The sequence below is a fragment of the Doryrhamphus excisus genome, chromosome 16 (genome assembly GCF_030265055.1).
Source record: "Doryrhamphus excisus isolate RoL2022-K1 chromosome 16, RoL_Dexc_1.0, whole genome shotgun sequence".
Classification (NCBI taxonomy): Eukaryota; Metazoa; Chordata; class Actinopteri; order Syngnathiformes; family Syngnathidae; genus Doryrhamphus; species Doryrhamphus excisus.
In genome coordinates this window covers 17,946,580-17,965,055 of record NC_080481.1, presented here as the reverse complement: position 1 = coordinate 17,965,055, position 18,476 = coordinate 17,946,580, and the positions used below count along the sequence as shown (strand labels likewise).

General features: G+C 38.7%; 2 protein-coding genes across 2 annotated transcripts in view; both read right to left on the bottom strand.

Annotated features, from left to right (window-relative positions):
* Positions 1-11,459, bottom strand: part of dgkaa (diacylglycerol kinase, alpha a) — a 32,652-nt gene extending 21,193 nt beyond the window's left edge. Inside the window, exons 1-3 of the mRNA XM_058050884.1 lie at positions 10,838-11,459; positions 10,652-10,747; positions 6,984-7,164 (exon numbers count right to left, since the gene is read on the bottom strand). Of these exons, the coding sequence (XP_057906867.1) occupies positions 6,984-7,164; positions 10,652-10,747; positions 10,838-10,841 (281 nt within the window). The 5' untranslated portion in view covers positions 10,842-11,459. The remainder of the gene's footprint in view (positions 1-6,983; positions 7,165-10,651; positions 10,748-10,837) is intronic.
* Positions 11,460-11,612: 153 nt separating this feature from the next.
* On the bottom strand, positions 11,613-17,936 carry rnf41 (ring finger protein 41). The gene is made up of 7 exons (XM_058050886.1): positions 17,825-17,936; positions 16,267-16,332; positions 16,081-16,196; positions 14,415-14,686; positions 13,980-14,115; positions 12,687-12,790; positions 11,613-12,351 (listed from the first exon to the last, which is right to left on the bottom strand). The coding sequence occupies exons 3-7, from the start codon at positions 16,168-16,170 to the stop codon at positions 11,997-11,999; spliced, it is 957 nt and encodes a 318-aa protein (XP_057906869.1). The 5' UTR covers positions 16,171-16,196; positions 16,267-16,332; positions 17,825-17,936; the 3' UTR covers positions 11,613-11,996.
* Positions 17,937-18,476: the final 540 nt, after the last annotated feature.

Below are 18,476 nucleotides of genomic sequence, written 5' to 3'. Positions count from 1 at the left end.
AGTAATCCCCCCCCCCCCATAAAAATGTCTACCGTGTGAGCGGCCATAAAAGCATCTCTCCAAAGCGCCGCACTCGGGGATGACCTTTCTCTCCTCGCCGTGTTTGTGCGAGCGTGCTGCCAACGCCCACGCCTCTTGTCGAGGAAGTCCGCCGTTGTGCTAGCCTCAAACGCTACTTTTTATTTCAATAGACTTTCTTTCTTCCCCCCCCCCTTTCCCAAACATGTGCAGATAGCGGCGGGGGCGGCGAGACGGAGAACACGCTGGGTTGCTATGCAGCGTGTTTCCCTCCATTAGCGGCTGACTAACACGGAGGCGGAGGAGGCGGAGACACATGGCGGAAAGTAAAAGACAGAGGGAAAAAAAAAAAAAGGGGGGGGGGGGGGGGACAAAGTCTTCCCCGTGTTCCTCCTCCGCCCACGCCGCCGCCCACATCGTGGTGTGACCTTTCAAGCGACCGGGAGGCCGGGCCCGGCATTCAACATGCAGATGCGAGTGCATGGGAGTCATGGCGCTGCCTTGCTGCTGCCTCGCTACGTACGCCACCACTTCCTGTCTTAGCGTCTACGTCACAGACGCGACAACTTCGCACGTTACTTCGTCCCCTACACTGCCGTTTCCTGTTTCCATGCCAGGTGCATGCTGGGATGCTAGTCATCAATTTCCCGGCGTAGACGTTGGTGCAAATCTCGTTTATGTTGGCTTTTTACTCCACAACACACGACTCCGCAAGCAGGAAAAAAACGAAAGAAGAACCAAACAACCATTTTGTGTTCTTTATACCGAAAGTTATGCTTGAATTGTACGTTGTTTAGTGGGGAACCGATATTTCCCTGAAACTTATCTATGTTCAACTGATGAAAGACGGGAGTCGAACCTTTCCATGTTTAGAAATGTTTATAAAATGTCCGCAAGTGAAGGGGTGGTCTTTGGAAAAATGTCCGGGACTGAATGAGTTCAAAATATCAACACAGGAAGTTAGCATCTTGTGTTGCTGTGAGGCTAATTATCATAGCGTACGTACACTAAGAACTCCGCCTACTTTTATTTATGACTTATTCATAACAATAAAAGGTTTTAATATTGGTTTACTAAGAAGTGATGCTCAATCCTACGCTCATTTGGTACAATTGGCTTTTTTTTTACACGTGTAGCGAAGCCTGTGTTTTTTAAGCTGTCGCCAATCATGTGGTCGGCGTAGTTGAGATTTATTAGTTATTCATAACAATAAAAGTTGTATTTTAACTAATAAGTGGACAAATTTTTGAAAATTCACCTTTATTATTATTTTAGATGTGTAGCGAAGCCTGTTTTTCTTCCCAGAAGTGGGTATAGACGAGATTTCAATAGCAGTATATATATATATATTTTATTTAAAAATATATATATATTTTTTGTGGTTGTTAAACCTGGGTGAATTTTGTACAATACACTTTTTTTCACATGTGTAGCGAAGCCTGTTTTTTTTTTTTTAAGACATGTGGTGGGCGTAGTTGAGATTTATTAGTTATTCATAACAATAGTTTTTTTTAAATTAATTTATTTTTTTTTTTACTACTAAGTGATTGTTAATCCTGGGCAAATTTTGGACAATTCGCCTTTATTATTATTATTATTTTTTTTTTACACGTGTAGCGAAGCTTGTGTTTTTTAAGCTGTCGCCAATCATGTGGTGGGCGTAGTTGAGATTTATTAGTTATTCATAACAATAAAAGTTGTTTTTTAACTAATAAGTGGACAAATTTTTGAAAATTCACCTTTATTATTATTTTAGATGTGTAGCGAAGCCTGTTTTTTTTCCAGACGTGGGAATAGTAGAGATTTCAATAGCAGTATAAATATATATATATTTTTTATTTAAAAAAAATATATATTTTTTTACAAGTGGTTGTTAATCCTGGGCGAATTTTGTACAATACACTTTTTTTCACATGTGTAGCGAAGCCTGTTTTTTTTTTTTAAAGACGTGGTGGGCGTAGTTGAGATTTATTAGTTATTCATAACAATAAAAATTGTTTTTTTAACTAATAAGTGGACAAATTTTTGAAAATTCACCTTTATTATTATTTTAGATGTGTAGCGAAGCCTGTTTTTTTTAAGCTGTCGGTCATGTGGTGGGCGTAGTTGAGATGTATTAGTTATTCATAATAATAACATATATATATATTTTACTAATAAGTGATTGTTAATCCTGGACAAATTTTCAAAAATTCACCTTTATTATTATTTTAGATGTGTAGCGAAGCCTGGTTTTTTTTAAGCTGTCGTCAGTCATGTGGTGGGCGTAGTTGAGACTTATTAGTTATTCATAACAATAATATATATACATATTTTACTAATAAGAGATAAGTGAAATTTTTTGAAAATTGGCCTTTATGATTATTTTAGATGTGTAGCGAAGCCTGTTTTTTTAAAACAGTCATCACTCCAGTGGTGGGCGTAGTTGAGACTTATTAGTTATTCATAACAATAATACATATACATATTTTACTAATAAGAGATAAGTGAAATTTTTGAAAATTGGCCTTTGATTATTTTAGATGTGTAGCGAAGCCTGTTTTTTTTAAAACAGTCATCACTCCAGTGGTGGGCGTAGTTGAGGTTTATTACGTAATCATAAGTGACATCTGCATGTTGTTAGTCCCGCCAAGTTTTGTACAGTTTGACTTCCATTTTTTAAAGACGTGTAGCAAAGCCTGTTTTTTTTCATCTTTGAACAAAACCAGGAAGTGGTCAGCGTACGAACGGGCGAGGCTCATCTAGCTAGGTGTGTGTCAGAGGCGCTATGGCGTCCACCAAAGGCGGAGTTAAGAAGTGACGGCAATGACGGACTCTTAGGACCACGATGAAGACCATGATGAAGACCACGATGAAGACACGTCACATCTTTGAAAGTCGCTTTTGCGTGTTGACGAGGTGCAACTGAGCCGATGACGAAGTGAAAGCTTTTGTTCTGTTGCGTTCGTGTGCAAACACCGCAGGGTCCAAAGATCCTTCCAGCCTCTATGAGCTGCTCCACAATGCGGACCTTTCAAGCCCACCGAGCACATTTGAGGAGAACGCTTCCAACATCGCTCCTCAAGCTTCCACACGCAAGCGCCAAGACTGGAAAAAAAAACCACAGGCCAGCGAATGCAGCGCTGAAATAGCACAAAAGCAGCAAAAGAGTCACGGCGCTGTGAATCACAGATTTCTTGGAAGCAAAAAAAAAAAAAAAAAGCGAGAGAGGAGGAGGAACGTTCAGCCGCCCATCAGTCAAGACCGCCGTGCGGCTTATGTAAGAGCTTCTAGTGGGGGCCGCCGTCTGCGGCATTCAACATGGAAAAAAAAAACAAAGAAAACAACATGTTCACACTCGCCGCTTTGCTTTTATGGCGGCGAGCGCGTGCACGAGCGCGTGCACGAGTCCCGCCCACGGATCAATGTGCAGCAGGAAGTGAAATGCAACCCGAGCGCTCGTCTTTGGCAGGAAAGTAAAAGGTGAAGTAAAAGTATTGGGACGCCAGTTTGGACGCTACCCGCTGGCTGTCTACACGCCTGCTGTGCCGATGAAGAAGAACATGTAGCAGGAGGGCTCACAAGGGGACAACTTTTACGCTCCTACGTGTACTCCACAAATCCAGTGTAATGACAATCATACAATTAAAACTGCAAATTGACATAAATACATATATATATAATATGAATACTAAATAAATGTAATTACAGTACCTGAATGTTGTACTCATGAGAACAAGAACTGCATTGTTGACTTTGGCCTGCTGGAGGAAGTCAAGGCTCAATAGGAGAACTTGATGTTTTCTCTGTACTATAGTACTATCTACTCATTACCTGTACTATAGTACTATCTACTCATTACCTTTACTACAGTACTATCTACTCAACATTGACTGCAATACTATGTACCCAGCATGACTTTTACTACAACACAATGTACTCAACATTACTTTTACTACAATACTATGTACTCATCATTACTTTTACTACAATACTATGTAGTCAGATGTACTTTTACTACAATACTATGCACTCACATTTACTGCAATACTATGTACCTAGCATGACTTTTACTACAACACAATGTACTCAACATTACTTTTACTACAATACCGTGTACTCAGGATTACATTTATTACAATACTATGTAGTCAGATTTACTTTTACTACAATACTATGCACTCACATTTACTGCAATACTATGTACCCAGCATGACTTTTACTACAACACAATGTACTCAACATTGCTTTTACTACAATGCTACGTACTCATGATTACATATATTACAATACTATGTAGTCAGATGTACTTTTACTACAATACTATGCACTCACATTTACTGCAATACTATGTACCTAGCATGACTTTTACTACAACACAATGTACTCAACATTACTTTTACTACAATACTATGTACGCATCATTACTTTTACTACAATACTGTGTACTCATGATTATATTTATTACAATACTATGTAGTCAGATTTACTTTTACTATAATACTATGCACTCACATTTACTGCAATACTATGTACCCAGCATGACTTTTACGACAACACAATGTACTCAACATTGCTTTTACTACAATGCTACGTACTCATTACTTTTACAACAATACTATGTACTCATCATTACTTTTACTACAATACTGTGTACTCATGATTACATTTATTACAATACTATGTAGTCAGATGTACTTTTACTACAATACTATGCACTCACATTTACTGCAATACTATGTACCCAGCATGACTTTTACTACAACACAATGTACTCAACATTACTTTTACTACAATACTATGTATGCATCATTACTTTTACTACAATACTGTGTACTCATTATTACATGTATTACAATACTATGTAGTCAGATGTACTTTTACTACAATACTATGCACTCACATTTACTGCAATACTATGTACCCGGCATGACTTTTACTACAACACAATGTACTCAACATTGCTTTTACTACAATGCTACGTACTCATTACTTTTACAACAATACTATGTACTCATCATTACTTTTACTACAATACTGTGTACTCATTATTATATTTATTACAATACTATGTAGTCAGATGTACTTTTACTACAATACTATGCACTCACATTTACTGCAATACTATGTACCTAGCATGACTTTTACTACAACACAATGTACTCAACATTACTTTTACTACAATACTATGTACGCATCATTACTTTTACTACAATACTGTGTACTCATGATTATATTTATTACAATACTATGTAGTCAGATTTACTTTTACTATAATACTATGCACTCACATTTACTGCAATACTGTGTACCCAGCATGACTTTTACTACAACACAATGTACTCAACATTGCTTTTACTACAATGCTACGTACTCATTACTTTTACTACAATACTATGTACTCATCATTACTTTTACTACAATACTGTGTACTCATGATTACATTTATTACAATACTATGTAGTCAGATGTACTTTTACTACAATACTATGCACTCACATTTACTGCAATACTATGTACCCGGCATGACTTTTACTACAACACAATGTACTCAACATTACTTTTACTACAATACTGTGTACGCATCATTACTTTTACTACAATACTGTGTACTCATGATTACATGTATTACAATACTATGTAGTCAGATGTACTTTTACTACAATACTATGCACTCACATTTACTGCAATACTGTGTACTCAGCATGACTTTTACTACAACACAATGTACTCAACATTGCTTTTACTACAATGCTACGTACTCATTACTTTTACAACAATACTATGTACTCATCATTACTTTTACTACAATACTGTGTACTCATGATTACATTTATTACAATACTATATAGTCAGATGTACTTTTACTACAATACTATGCACTCGCATTTACTGCAATACTATGTACCCAGCATGACTTTTACTACAATACTATGTACTCATCATTACTTTTACTACAATACTGTGTACTCATGATTACATGTATTACAATACTATGTAGTCAGATGTACTTTTACTACAATACTATGCACTCACATTTACTGCAATACTATGTACCCGGCATGACTTTTACTACAACACAATGTACTCAACATTGCTTTTACTACAATGCTACGTACTCATTACTTTTACTAAAATACTATGTACTCAAATTTACTTTTAGTACTACACTACTACATATTCCGCATTGTTTTCTACTACAATACTGTGTGTACGCGACATTACTTTTACTACAATACTATGTAGGCTACAATGTATTCAACATTACCTTTACAACACTGTGTACCATTCCACATTAGTTTTACTACAATATCATGTACTTTTATATGACTTACACCCATACAGTGTACAATACAAAGGTATTTGTCATGACTTTCTACTGCATTACAATGTACTTCACATCACATTCTACTGCAATACAAAAGTATTGAATGGAACTTTTACGACACTGTACTTTGTAGTCTGTGTACTACAAATTCAGTGCAGAGCATACTGTAGGTGGCATCTGTAAAGCTGAGCCTTACAGCTGACTTGAAATGAAGTGAAAAGTTGCTAAATATGACGGAATATGATATTAATAATATATATTAATTAGTCATATGTGGTTGAGTGGATTTACTTTGTACCTGCTGTGACATCACCATCATCACAATATTGTATTGTATGTGTACTTGTATGTGTATGTACTTTCCGTATGCATACATTTCCATACTAATGCACTGGCACCCCTAGTGAGTGCCCGGTAATCTCTGCAGTTGAGCGACTAGGAAAAAGTACTACACGTCCAGCGTCCTCTAAACAGCCCACCCGAGCGTCCCCGCACATGTACCCGAACCAGCTGGACCGCCGGCGGACAACAAGTCAAACACGCTCGCTCGGCAAACACCGACGGGAAGCACCAAAAGACAACCGATAAAAGAACACCACTCGCGGCATGGAGGCTTCGCTGCAGCCGCGCTGACTAGCAGGGATCCTGTTTCTCTTACCGGTGAGCAGCAACGAGCCTGACAGGAACGAAGGCAAAGAGTTCGCCCCGACTTTCCCGGCCCGGAGGAGGAGGAGCAGGAGAACCGCGGAGCCAGTGAAGCGGAGGCGGGCAGAGAGCGACTCTTGTGGCCGGACGAGCAGGCGCCGCCTCGGATCCTCCCCGTCCGTCACCGCCCGATGCTGGAGGGAGAGAGAGTGAGTGAGAGGGAGTGAGATAGAGTGAGAGAGGCGTGCACTTGGTTTCATTTCACCCAACTTATTTTTATCCCTACGTCACATCCGACTCCCCGGAGAAGAGCAGACGGGTTTGCCCAAACTTGGCAGGCGAGAAGTTCACAGCACAGAAACTCAATGTCCTTAAAAATATGCTTTTTTTTTGGATGAAAAATGCCAAAAATTGATGATTGTCGTGCAAACACACACATACATAGTATATATAATGCATAATTCATATAAATGTAGATATTACCAGAGTACTTATTATATTAAGGGCACGTTGACCACAGCAAATGAATTTTTTTTAATGTAATTTAAAATTATGAGAATTTTTGTCAGAAATGAATCAGAATAAAGTCATACATTTACAAAAAAAAAGCTTGTAATATTAAGAGAATAAAGTTATAAATAAATAAATAAATACATGCACAAAACCTTGTAATATAAGGATAAAGTTAAAATTTACAAGAATCAAGTCATACATTAACACAAAAAAACCCCTCTGGAATATTACGAAGATCAAAAATATCGTAATATTACAAAGATAAATTCATAACTTTACAAAAAAAATCCAAATTTTAGTAATAAAATAAGGATAAAGTTGTACATTTACAAGAATAAAGTCCCACAGTTCCGCACAATATTGGCATATTGTGAAGAATATGTACAAGATGTGAATATGTACAAGAATATGTAATATCCTTGTAATATTATGAAGAAAAAAAACTCATAACATTACAAGGATAGTCGTAAAAACAAGAAAAAACTCGTAATAATACGAGACTAAAGTTGTAAATTAACGACAATAAAGTCATTATTTTTCTAATAAAATAAATACAAATAATAAATAATAAAAAATAAATAAACACAATACAAGGATAAAGTTGTAAATATACGAGAATAAAGTCATACATTTCTAATAAAATAAAAAAAAATATATAAAATAAAAAAATAAAAATAAAAAATAAACACGTAACACAAGGATAAAGTTGTAATTATACAAGAATAAAGTCATACAATTACGCAGAAAAACCTTGTAAGATAGATATAAAAACTTGTAAGATTAAAGTTGTAATTTTACAAGAAAAACTCAATACGAGAATAAAATTGTAAATAATATGAAAGGCATTTTTCTTCAAAGTTGTAATATTATGAGGAACTAAACAACATATGATGGGATTATTGGAGAATGAGGTTGGAGTCTTAAAAGTTATATTATGGAAATAAAGTCAAAATATTTTAGGAATACATTTCTGCTAACACCGTAGGCTATTTATTATAGCCTGAAGCTAATGAGCTAGCGAGGTGTTTTTCCCTACCACGGTACACACCCACATTCATAGTAGTACCAAGGTAACACAAACGGATTCAACACATTCAACATGAAAAACCTCTTATGAGCTTGTAAACATTAAAGACCTCTAGACATGAAGTAATACCCCTATAGTCATCTTTAAAGATGGACTCATATGTGTTAGCATTGGAAGAGTTCCTTGTTCTTTTTTTTTTTAACTTGCATTTCCGCACAGTACTTCCTGTGGTGGCTATTGTCTCGTCAATATAACGTGTGCTGCCACCTAGTGGCCAGTGTGAATAATACATTGCATCTTTGAATGAGTCTTCTGAATGCTTTAGATTTGCATTTTTATACTAGAAAATGATCATTTTGGCACATAAATGCACCAAACTTGCTTAAATATGGAAATGTTGTTGTCAATCACTAACAGGCAGCAGTCAAGCACAAAAGCCGGGACAGGTCGGGTGATGAGGTGCTGGGACTACAACGGAGCGTCTGTGTTGCTTGGCTGACATTCCAGCGGTCACAATGGAACGCGGATTAGGCGGCACAATGAGGATGAGGATAATAGCCGTGGAAAACATGGCCTCACACAAAGCGGCAGCCAGACTCGGAAAAGCCTCCTGACTGACTTTGGTGGGGAAAACTTTCCTTTTGGTTCGACCCCCAATGAGCTTTTCAGATCACGGCTGCCTGATTTGGGTCTGACGTACAACGTCTGACAGCCGGACCCCGGGCCAAGAGCGCTCCCTGCTGGCCTCCCAGGACACGCCGAGGTCCAAAAATGGGAGCGAGCTCGCCATTTATAGCGGAAACACACAATGCATGATGGGATGCTGCTCCAATAGTTCATGTTCAAGTCTCATCATCGGCTACTCGCTCACCTTGTGCTTCCATATTTATAATACATTTTAAAAGGACTTAGTGTAGATATAAAAATGTCTTAAAGTGTAAAAAAAAAATCACTTTAAACGACAAATACGTGTCAATAAAAAAACAATAAAATAAGTTTAGTGTTTCAAATAGTGATTTTTGTGTAAATAATTGTAAAAATAAATATGACAAATGTGTAAAAATAATCAAATAAATCTAAATAAAAATGACCTAAATGGTGTAAAAAAGTTATAAAAACGACTTAAATAAAAAAGTGCAACATAATTAAACAAATACATTTAAAGGGGAAATGAAATAAAAATGACTGAAGTGTAAAAATAAAAAATTTAATCCAAATAAAAATGACTTGTAAATGCTAAAATTAAAAAACAACTTAAGTGTAAAAATGATCAAAATAAAAATGACTTAAAACGTGAGTGTACAAAAATGGAATGAACGACTAGTGTAAAACAATGTCAAATAAAATGACTTAAAAGTGTATATGTCATAAAAATAAAAAAAACTCAAAAATATACAATAAAATGACTAAGGGTAAAAATACAAATAAAAATAAATGAAGTTAACATTTTTAATGACTTAAAATGACTTATAGTGAAAATAGTACAAATAAAAACAAGCGTAAAAATGATCAAATAAATCTAAATAAAAATGACCTAAATGGTGTAAAAAAGTTATAAAAACGACTTAAATAAAAAAGTGCAACATAATTAAACAAATACATTTAAAGGGGAAATTAAATAAAAATGACTGAAGTGTAAAAATAAAAAAATTTAATCCAAATAAAAATGACTTGTAAATGCTAAAATTAAAAACAACTTAAGTGTAAAAATGATCAAAATAAAAATGACTTAAAACGTGAGTGTACAAAAATGAAATGAACGACTAGTGTAAAACAATGTCAAATAAAATGACTTAAAAGTGTATATGTCATAAAAATGAAAAAAACTCAAAAATGTACAATAAAATGACTAAGGGTAAAAATACAAATAAAAATAAATGAAGTTAACATTTTTAATGACTTAAAATGACTTATAGTGAAAATAGTACAAATAATAACAAGCGTAAAAATGATCAAATAAATTAAAAAAATGACGAAGTAAAAAAAGTAAAAATGACAAAAATTGACAAAATATATAAGAAAAAGACTTCATAAATAAAACAGACTTGTAAATTGTAAAAAAAAAAAATATATGAAAAGTGTAAAAAAAAAAAAAACGAAAAAAATGTGTAAATCAAATAAAAAAGCAGGTTGTGACTTACCACTGCAAAACGTGGGTTCCAGGCTGGGAGGGTTCGACCCCCCCTTCTGGCGCGTCATTTCAGTCCGCGTTATCGTTGACTCGTACGTCCCTCCTGCTGGCCATCAATGGCGGGAAATAAAGCACAACATGCAGAGAAAAAGGACGTGGAGTTTAAAAGTATAAAAATACATCATTGTTGACTCACCCATGTTGTACTGAGCAGCCAGGACAGAGACACGTGGCACTGCTTTTCGATTCTACGGTCGCCGTCACTGCAGGGTCAAAGATAAAAGACGACAAAACGAAGAGAAACAAGCCCTGCATAGCGACAAGCGACATTCTTTTGACATTTTATTGGCTTGTCCGTACAACGTGATACACCGATACACAGAACAAATAAAAACATTAGCAAAGAGACGACGAGAAAAACGTAGCGCCGACTGCGCCATATCGAGTTTGGCGCCAATCCGTCCTCGCCCACGACACCTTCTACAATCTCTGCCGCTGTGAACACGTAGCAATTAAAGAGATGTTTGCTAAATGCATGGTCGACACGTAAAGAAGTGGAATAAAAGGCAACCGTTGTGGTCATCACGTAAATCCCCCGCGTGTTCAAATTCCCAGATTTAACACGTATCACTTCACATCTGGACGACGACAAGAAAACAACAACACCAGATGCTTGGTTCCTGCAAGAAAGCTCAAATGCAGAAAAAGGCCAAATTTCATCTTCAAGCTTTTTCTTCTTCTTTTTTTTTTTTTTTAAAGTGTGTCGATAAAAAGGCAACAGAATAATCATAATAAATTAAAGAAAATGGCACAGAATAGGACATGTGGTGGAATATTCACAGCGTAACTTAAGGACCGTAAAGCCAGGAAACAAACGGCAAACTGTCACAATCCCCGGAAAACCGACGACAACAAAAATCGATCGAGCGGAAAATAAACGAGATGAAAAAAAAAAACGAGATAATGAGATCTAGGATTCCAATATAGTATTTGTATTTACAAGCATTTACAGCACTCAGGACTCGGGTGGGGTGCTTTCTCAGCAGAACCTTCTGTGATATTTCTCCCAAACTGTTGACGCAGGCGTTCTCCTGGTACAGCATTCCATGGACCGCTTTACGTCTGGGAGGGGGGGGTGGGAAAAAAGGTTGAGAGTTCACGAGGAACCCGTGCAGCGAGAAGGAAGCGTCTCTGTTGCAACAATCAGCTGATATAATGCACTAAATGTAAACATCTCCTTGTTCGTCAGTCATCGTCTCCATCATGTTGTCGTCCTTCCGTTAAGGCGTCGGTATCAAGAGTCCAATTCAGGGTTTTTTTTTTTCTTCTTCTTCTTGAAATACGCGGTAGTGCAGTTATAGGATCTCCTCCACGCCGTGCGCAAAGATCATGACCAGGCCGGGCTCCAGGATCATGTCCTCGCCCATGTGCTGGTTCTCGCAGGCCATGACCACCACGGCCTGCTTGCCCGGGATGCGCTTGGCGACGTAGTTCTCGTAGTAACGGCGGTTCATCTGCCGCGTCTCCAGCGTGGCCAGGCCCTGCGGCCAGTTGCGCTCGTGGGCGTTCTCGATCAGGTCGTTGACGATGGAGAGTGGGCAGCCGCTGTCGATGAGCGAGCGCTTGATGACGGCCTGCAGCACGGCGTCCGGGGTGGAGATCATGCCGCCCCAGCGGGTCACCCTGGCGGGTTGCATGGAGTTCACCCACCTGAAGAACAAAAAACATTTCAGTACGGAGCAAGTGTGAAGAAAGGGAGAACACATTGTTTATGCTGCGGTCGCGTCAGTCTCCCCATTTGTGGCGGTAACATAACGAGCTGGGGCTGCATGAGTGCTGCTGTCATTGGGGGTGCTGCGGTTCATCAAGGAGAAATCTGACTCCCTTTGTGGTGGCAACATCTCGGCATGGGGCTGCATGAGTGTATATCCCACTTTACCTCCATATTGAATAATATGCCTGCCCTCTTCGGACTGATAGCGTCTATGTCAAGCACGTGCTGTCCATCAAGCAGGAGCCAAAAAAAAAAAAAAAAGAGGACTTACTCCAAGATCTCGTTGTACTCGATGGTCTCCTCCAGGTTCTGCAGGTTGGGGTTGGCGCTGCGGATGGCTCGCATGTACGCTTTCAGCAGTTGAATGTCTCGTTTCTGCAAGGGCCAGAACGCCACGGTGAGTCCAAGACGGTACGCTACTACTACGTGTCCAGGCACCTACTTCAGGGGTGGCTAAAGGGCGGCCCACGGCACTTACAAAAAAAATGACATTTAAAAATATATATAAAACCATAACACCAAGGTCAGTGGTTAGCATGAAGGCCTCACAGCTAGGAGACCAGGGTTCAATTCCACCCACGGGCATCTCTGTGTGGAGTTTGCATGTTCTCCTCGTGCATGCGTGGGTTTTCTCCCACATTCCAAAAACATGCTAGCTTCATTAGCCACTCCAAATTGTCCATAGGTATGAATGTGAGTGTGTATGGTTGTTTGTCTATATGTGCCCTGGGATTGGCTGGCCACCAGTCCAGGGTGTACCCCGCCTTTTGCCCCAAGACAGCTGGGATAGGCTCCAGCACCCCCGCAACCCTCGTGAGGGTAAGCGATAGAAAAATGAATGAATATATTAAAATTATATCAATTTTGGGGAAAATCGAGAAAATGCCAATTTACAAGAATCGTGTAATATGAGGAAAAATGACGTCACAAGAAAAAAAAAAGTCACAAAAATGAAAAAAAGAAAAACAATAAGCAGCAGTAATTTGATGAGAACAAGGTGAAAATATTAAGAAAAAAAAGTTGTATTCTAATGAGGAATTTTAGGAATTTTGCAATTATGATAAACTGCTACTAGGACAAAAACAATAATATTGTAGTAGCACAGACGTCTAAGATATTATAAATAAAATAGACACACATATATACACTTACATTATTATTATTTATTTAAATTATTTGGGCAATTTACTGTTCACGCTGCACTTTACTTTACATTATGTTGTTCATATTTGGTGTCTATTCTATCTATTTATTCTCCACATTATTATTATTATTATTATTTATTATTACTTATCTTCTTTTGTGTCTGTTATTATATGGGAGCCAGGCAGCGACATTTCGTTGGCAATTTCACTACTGTGTTTTGTACAATGACAATAAAGGGAGTCTATCTATCTATCTATCTATCTATCTATCTATCTATCTATCTATCTATCTATCTATCTATCTATCTATCTATCTATGTGAGTGTATATGTATTCAAGTTGTAATATGAGAAAAGTAAACAGTTTAAAGCTGTCATTTCTAAATATAATATGTATAAAAAAAAAACCACCAGTCTTACTTGTTCTCCCAGCTGGTGTTTATGTTCCGCTACGGTCTTCTCCAGCTCCGAGACCTTGGTCTGCTGCTGCTGGACGACACTGCGCAGGTGTTTGATGCAGTTATGGTTGGGCAGCTCGTCTTTGGGCATCTCCAGGCTGCCACGCGGGAGAAGAAGAAAGAAGAGAAGAAGAAATGGAAGTCTAACGCCACGTGTTGAAGATGAATGGAGTGAGGTTCCCCCAGGCGGGTGAAGTTAGCACATCGATAACATTGACGGGTTGAGCATGCTCAAATGACTTTTGCATTTAAATGCGAGCTGTTTAGCTGAGAGCCTGAGGCGACACAGCCTCTCTTCATCTCTGGTGTCAACAAGACAGCTTCCCATCACGCATGTGTCACTGTTCCATCAAAACACGGCATGCTGGATCGGTTGAGAAGAAGAGGCGACGCTCACCCGCATCCCTCCTCGCAGTTGACGGGCCTCTTGGGGTTGTGCTCGCAGTCCTTGAGGTGGGACTGCAGCTGGTCCAGTCGGAGCGTGGCCGTGCAGCCGAAGGTGGCGTTGTCGCAGTTGATCTGCAGCTTGGACAGCATGTTGCGCATGATGCGGGGCACGGGCCGGAGGTGGGCCAGCGTCACCACCGTGCGGTCCACGGGGCAGATCTGCTGCTGGGCGAACCACTGCGTGATGCAGGCATTGCAGAAGGCGTGCTCGCAGTGCGGGGCCTGGGAGCGGGAACACAGCGAGGACGAGATTTTGGAAGACGCCATGTGGCTTACTGGGGGCGTTGAAATACACACTAAACTTATTCCACCTTTCTTATACTAGTAAATATTCTTCTCGTAATATTAATATGACTTTATCCAATTAATATTTGGACTTTTCCTGCAGCCTAACTTTCTTCTCATCATAACTCCTGTAATATTACTCATAATATTATAACTTCTCCCCCCCAAAATACAACTTTATTGGTTTTGTTTGTCAACTATGTTGTAACAAGCTAGCTTTATTATTTCAAAATGACATTTTTTCTGTAATATTTGCTAATAAAATGATATTTTCTTCAACAGTTGTTAATATTACAGCTTTAAAAAAAATTATTAACTTTCTTCTTGTATATGTTCATTTCGGAATTATGACTTTACTCGCGTTAGTTTTACTTTACTCTCCTGACATAACAACTTTTTCCCTCAACTTACTCCTCCAAAAAATAATTTTTTTGTTGTTTTTTCTAAAAAACAAACAAAACTATTGTCAAATATTATTCCCTTAATTGATTTAATTCCTATATTATCTTTTCCCCAACTTTATTTTGTTTTATTCCAGTTAGCAAACTTTTTATCGTTATATTACAACTTTTTCTCTTTGTATTTTTTTTATTTATTTTTGTAAAATTATTGTGGTTTGTCAATTTTTGAAACATTTCTTTCTAAACTGTGTTAGGAAATTTTCTTCTTGTAATGTTATTACTTCATTCCTGTAATAATTTTATAATACTAAATACTCAACTTTTTCTACTTTTTTACTTTTCGAAAAATCACAATTCTTAGTCATTGTTTTGTTTCTCATAATACCACAAAAAAAGCATCTTTTATCTTTAATATTTAAATTTTATAACACTATAATAATGTTAGTTTTCCTCATAATGTTACATAATCTGAGTAACTTTTCCCATGACAACTTTTTTTTCTTAATATTTTGACTTTATTATAGGGCCGGGATGACGCGTTGACATTGCAAAAAATACATTGATGCAAGAACTGCATGTCGAGGCTTCGTCACTGACCATCAAAAATGGCGATTTGGTGATCTGTGACTGTGCAAAATGGAGATGGAGTACCACAAAAGCACTACCGCGATGCACCAGCGCCCGGGAGCTGCTTGTGTGGAGGAGAAGACACTGTACATTTTCTACTTTTTTCTTTCCTTGTTTGCAATGATCAACCCTGTCATTCGTCCAAACCGCACCACATAACTTGTGCTCCGGCCTTGCACACACAGAGCATTTATTTTATGTTTATGGACACCCCTGCCCTGTTATGAAGACGCGCACAATTATTAGGCAGCTCCTTTCCCCGAGGCAAATTAGGACAGAAACCAAAAGCGTTGACCGCCTCACCTGCACTGGTTCTTCCAGCACCCCGCTACATATCGGGCACAGGAGGTCTTCATCCACCTCCCCTTGGAACCTCGTCACGTCGTACCCCATGGTACATCACTGGCACCTGCGTCCACCTACACAGCAGCACAACGTCATTTCTAGCAAAGACGGCAGGCACGACAGAAACAGGAAAAAGAAGCCAACCTCACTCACGAGCCGCCTTGAGTGCTTCCATTCAGCTGCTCAGGTTACAAGACCTGGACTAAGACTCTGCAAAGGGAAGAGCAATAGTCAAAAATGTCAATCACCGTTTCCTCGCTCTGACTTGAGATAGGGATTTGGGTTTTTAAGCTTAGAAAAATAAAAACACATTTTCATTGTGTTCACTCCCAGGGGGTCACAAAACCCCCGAATTTTCAGAACAAATTGGTCAAAAATTTGATCTGATCTTCATGCTTTGTTTTTTTTTTAAACTGTTCTCGATAAATATAGATATTTTGACTCTATTCTTGTAAAATTATTGCTGATTTTTCCATTTTGTTGTTGTCTTGGTTTCTTATGTTGCTTGTTTTTTGATAAATTATGTCTTTCCCACTTTTCTGACCTACATGGAAATATTGTTAGAATGTATTCTCGTATTAAACGATGACAAAGTTTCAGATAATGAGGTTTGGAAGTGAGCCCTCAGGTTCAAGCTGCCAGCTGTACAAACTGAGTGGGACCAATCACAACAGAGTGGACGTGCCCGGAGGCGGGCCATGTGTGGAATAAATCAAAACAGACAATCTAAGGAAATACAGCTGGAATAGGTGCAGATTCCGGAAGATCTGAAAAGCTTTCTGTTATTGTGTGTAGCTGCTCTATAGGAGTCCACAACTCAATACAATGGGCTGAAAATTAGCATAATGGGTCCCCTTTGAATTCTATATATAGAATGTCTTTTTTTTGTCCTTTAATTTCTGCAGCTTTGCTGAAGAGTGATGAAATATTATTTAAAAATGCGCCACGGTGTCATTAAAAGCAAAAGGTGTGCCAAATAATTAAGGCGTGCATAACCAGTTTATTATGCAATTTTTATGTAAACTGCACTGTACAAGTTATAGGTTAGGCAGCATGGTGGGACTAGAGATGGGTCATTCGTGAATGAGCCACTTTTTTCTGATCTCTTTGTCCTGATCAAACCGCACGTGAGCACCGGGGTTCTTTTTTAGGGAGCCGGATCGAAATTCCCATCACCATTTGCGTGGGGTTTTCCGCCGGTAGTCGGACTTATTACTCCCACATCAGGTTAATTTGAGACTCTTAATTATCCATCAGTCTGAATAGTTTGTTTCTATGTCATATGTCAAATACTACTTATATTTTTTATGATAAGTGTGCTCATATGTAAGCTACGTTATGAGCTCAATGTGTTTTAGATGGCATCAATTAGCCATGTTAGCACCCCCATGAAAGCAGGTGATGCTGCCGTCTCCTGCCAGGTGTATGACCGCATTCTGCGGTCCGGAGAGGCGCATTAAGCTCCCCGTCCACAGTGTTTCAACAAGCCGTCAAAACACACAGTTAAACGTCCCTACGGACCATTACATTACGTACGCATCCAGCTACAGCTCACTAGCTAATTAGCTACCTAGCTAGCTCGTTACAACATCGCTGTTTCCCCGGGTTTTAGCATCGAAGCTAAACACTCACAGTTACAAAGCCAGCTAGCCACGCCGATAAACCAACACGTCCAAGTACCGCCACGAAGCGACACACTTACTTGGGCCGTGGAGAAAAACAGCTGCCGGGAGGGTTATTTTCCTGAATGTTAGCTTCGGCTAGCAGCGTCCTGCTGTGTTCCAGCCGACGCCGTCTGCGTCACTCCTACGTCGACGGGGTGATGACGTCAGCACGTAATTGACGCTATCGTTTATGAGCATGCGGGGTTGTATTTATGTTGAATCGCGTCAAATGTGCTTGTAAACTGGCATCGTTTTGCAAAAACATTTTCGCATGCAAATATTGCCTGTTTGCTTTCAAGTCGTCCCCAAGTCATTTTGTGACGTCACACAGAGAGGGCACAGCAGGCTCACCGGCTACACCCTTAGTTTGTTCTCATTCAAGTCCCTTTTTGATGGTTGCTTGCTATAAAGTGGCCCTGATGGCGTTTTGTGGTTACCGAACCCAGACTGGTCCTGCAGGATAGAATGGGAGTTGCACATGCACACGCACACGCACACACACAATACAACCACTGGGGGTTGCACTACTGGCAGACGCCACAGAGGGCGCCATGGTACCAAGTAAGCACATTACATTTTTTTTCCGTAATTTTTTGGGTTAAATTGCAAAATAATTAATGTATCTATGAAATATCATAGAATTACATTAACATGAAAAATGTTTCACTTGAAAACTTAAACACATTTTAC

Excerpts from the sequence above, each read along its gene's own strand:
- rnf41 (XM_058050886.1), bottom strand. The coding sequence starts at position 16,170 with ATGGGGTACGACGTGACGAGGTTCCAAGGGGAGGTGGATGAAGACCTC. Across the intron at positions 14,116-14,414 it reads AACTGCGAGGAGGGATGCGG|CCTGGAGATGCCCAAAGACG; the intron begins GTGAGCGTCGCC and ends CCCGCGTGGCAG. Across the intron at positions 12,791-13,979 it reads AACACCAGCTGGGAGAACAA|AAACGAGACATTCAACTGCT; the intron begins GTAAGACTGGTG and ends TGGCCCTTGCAG.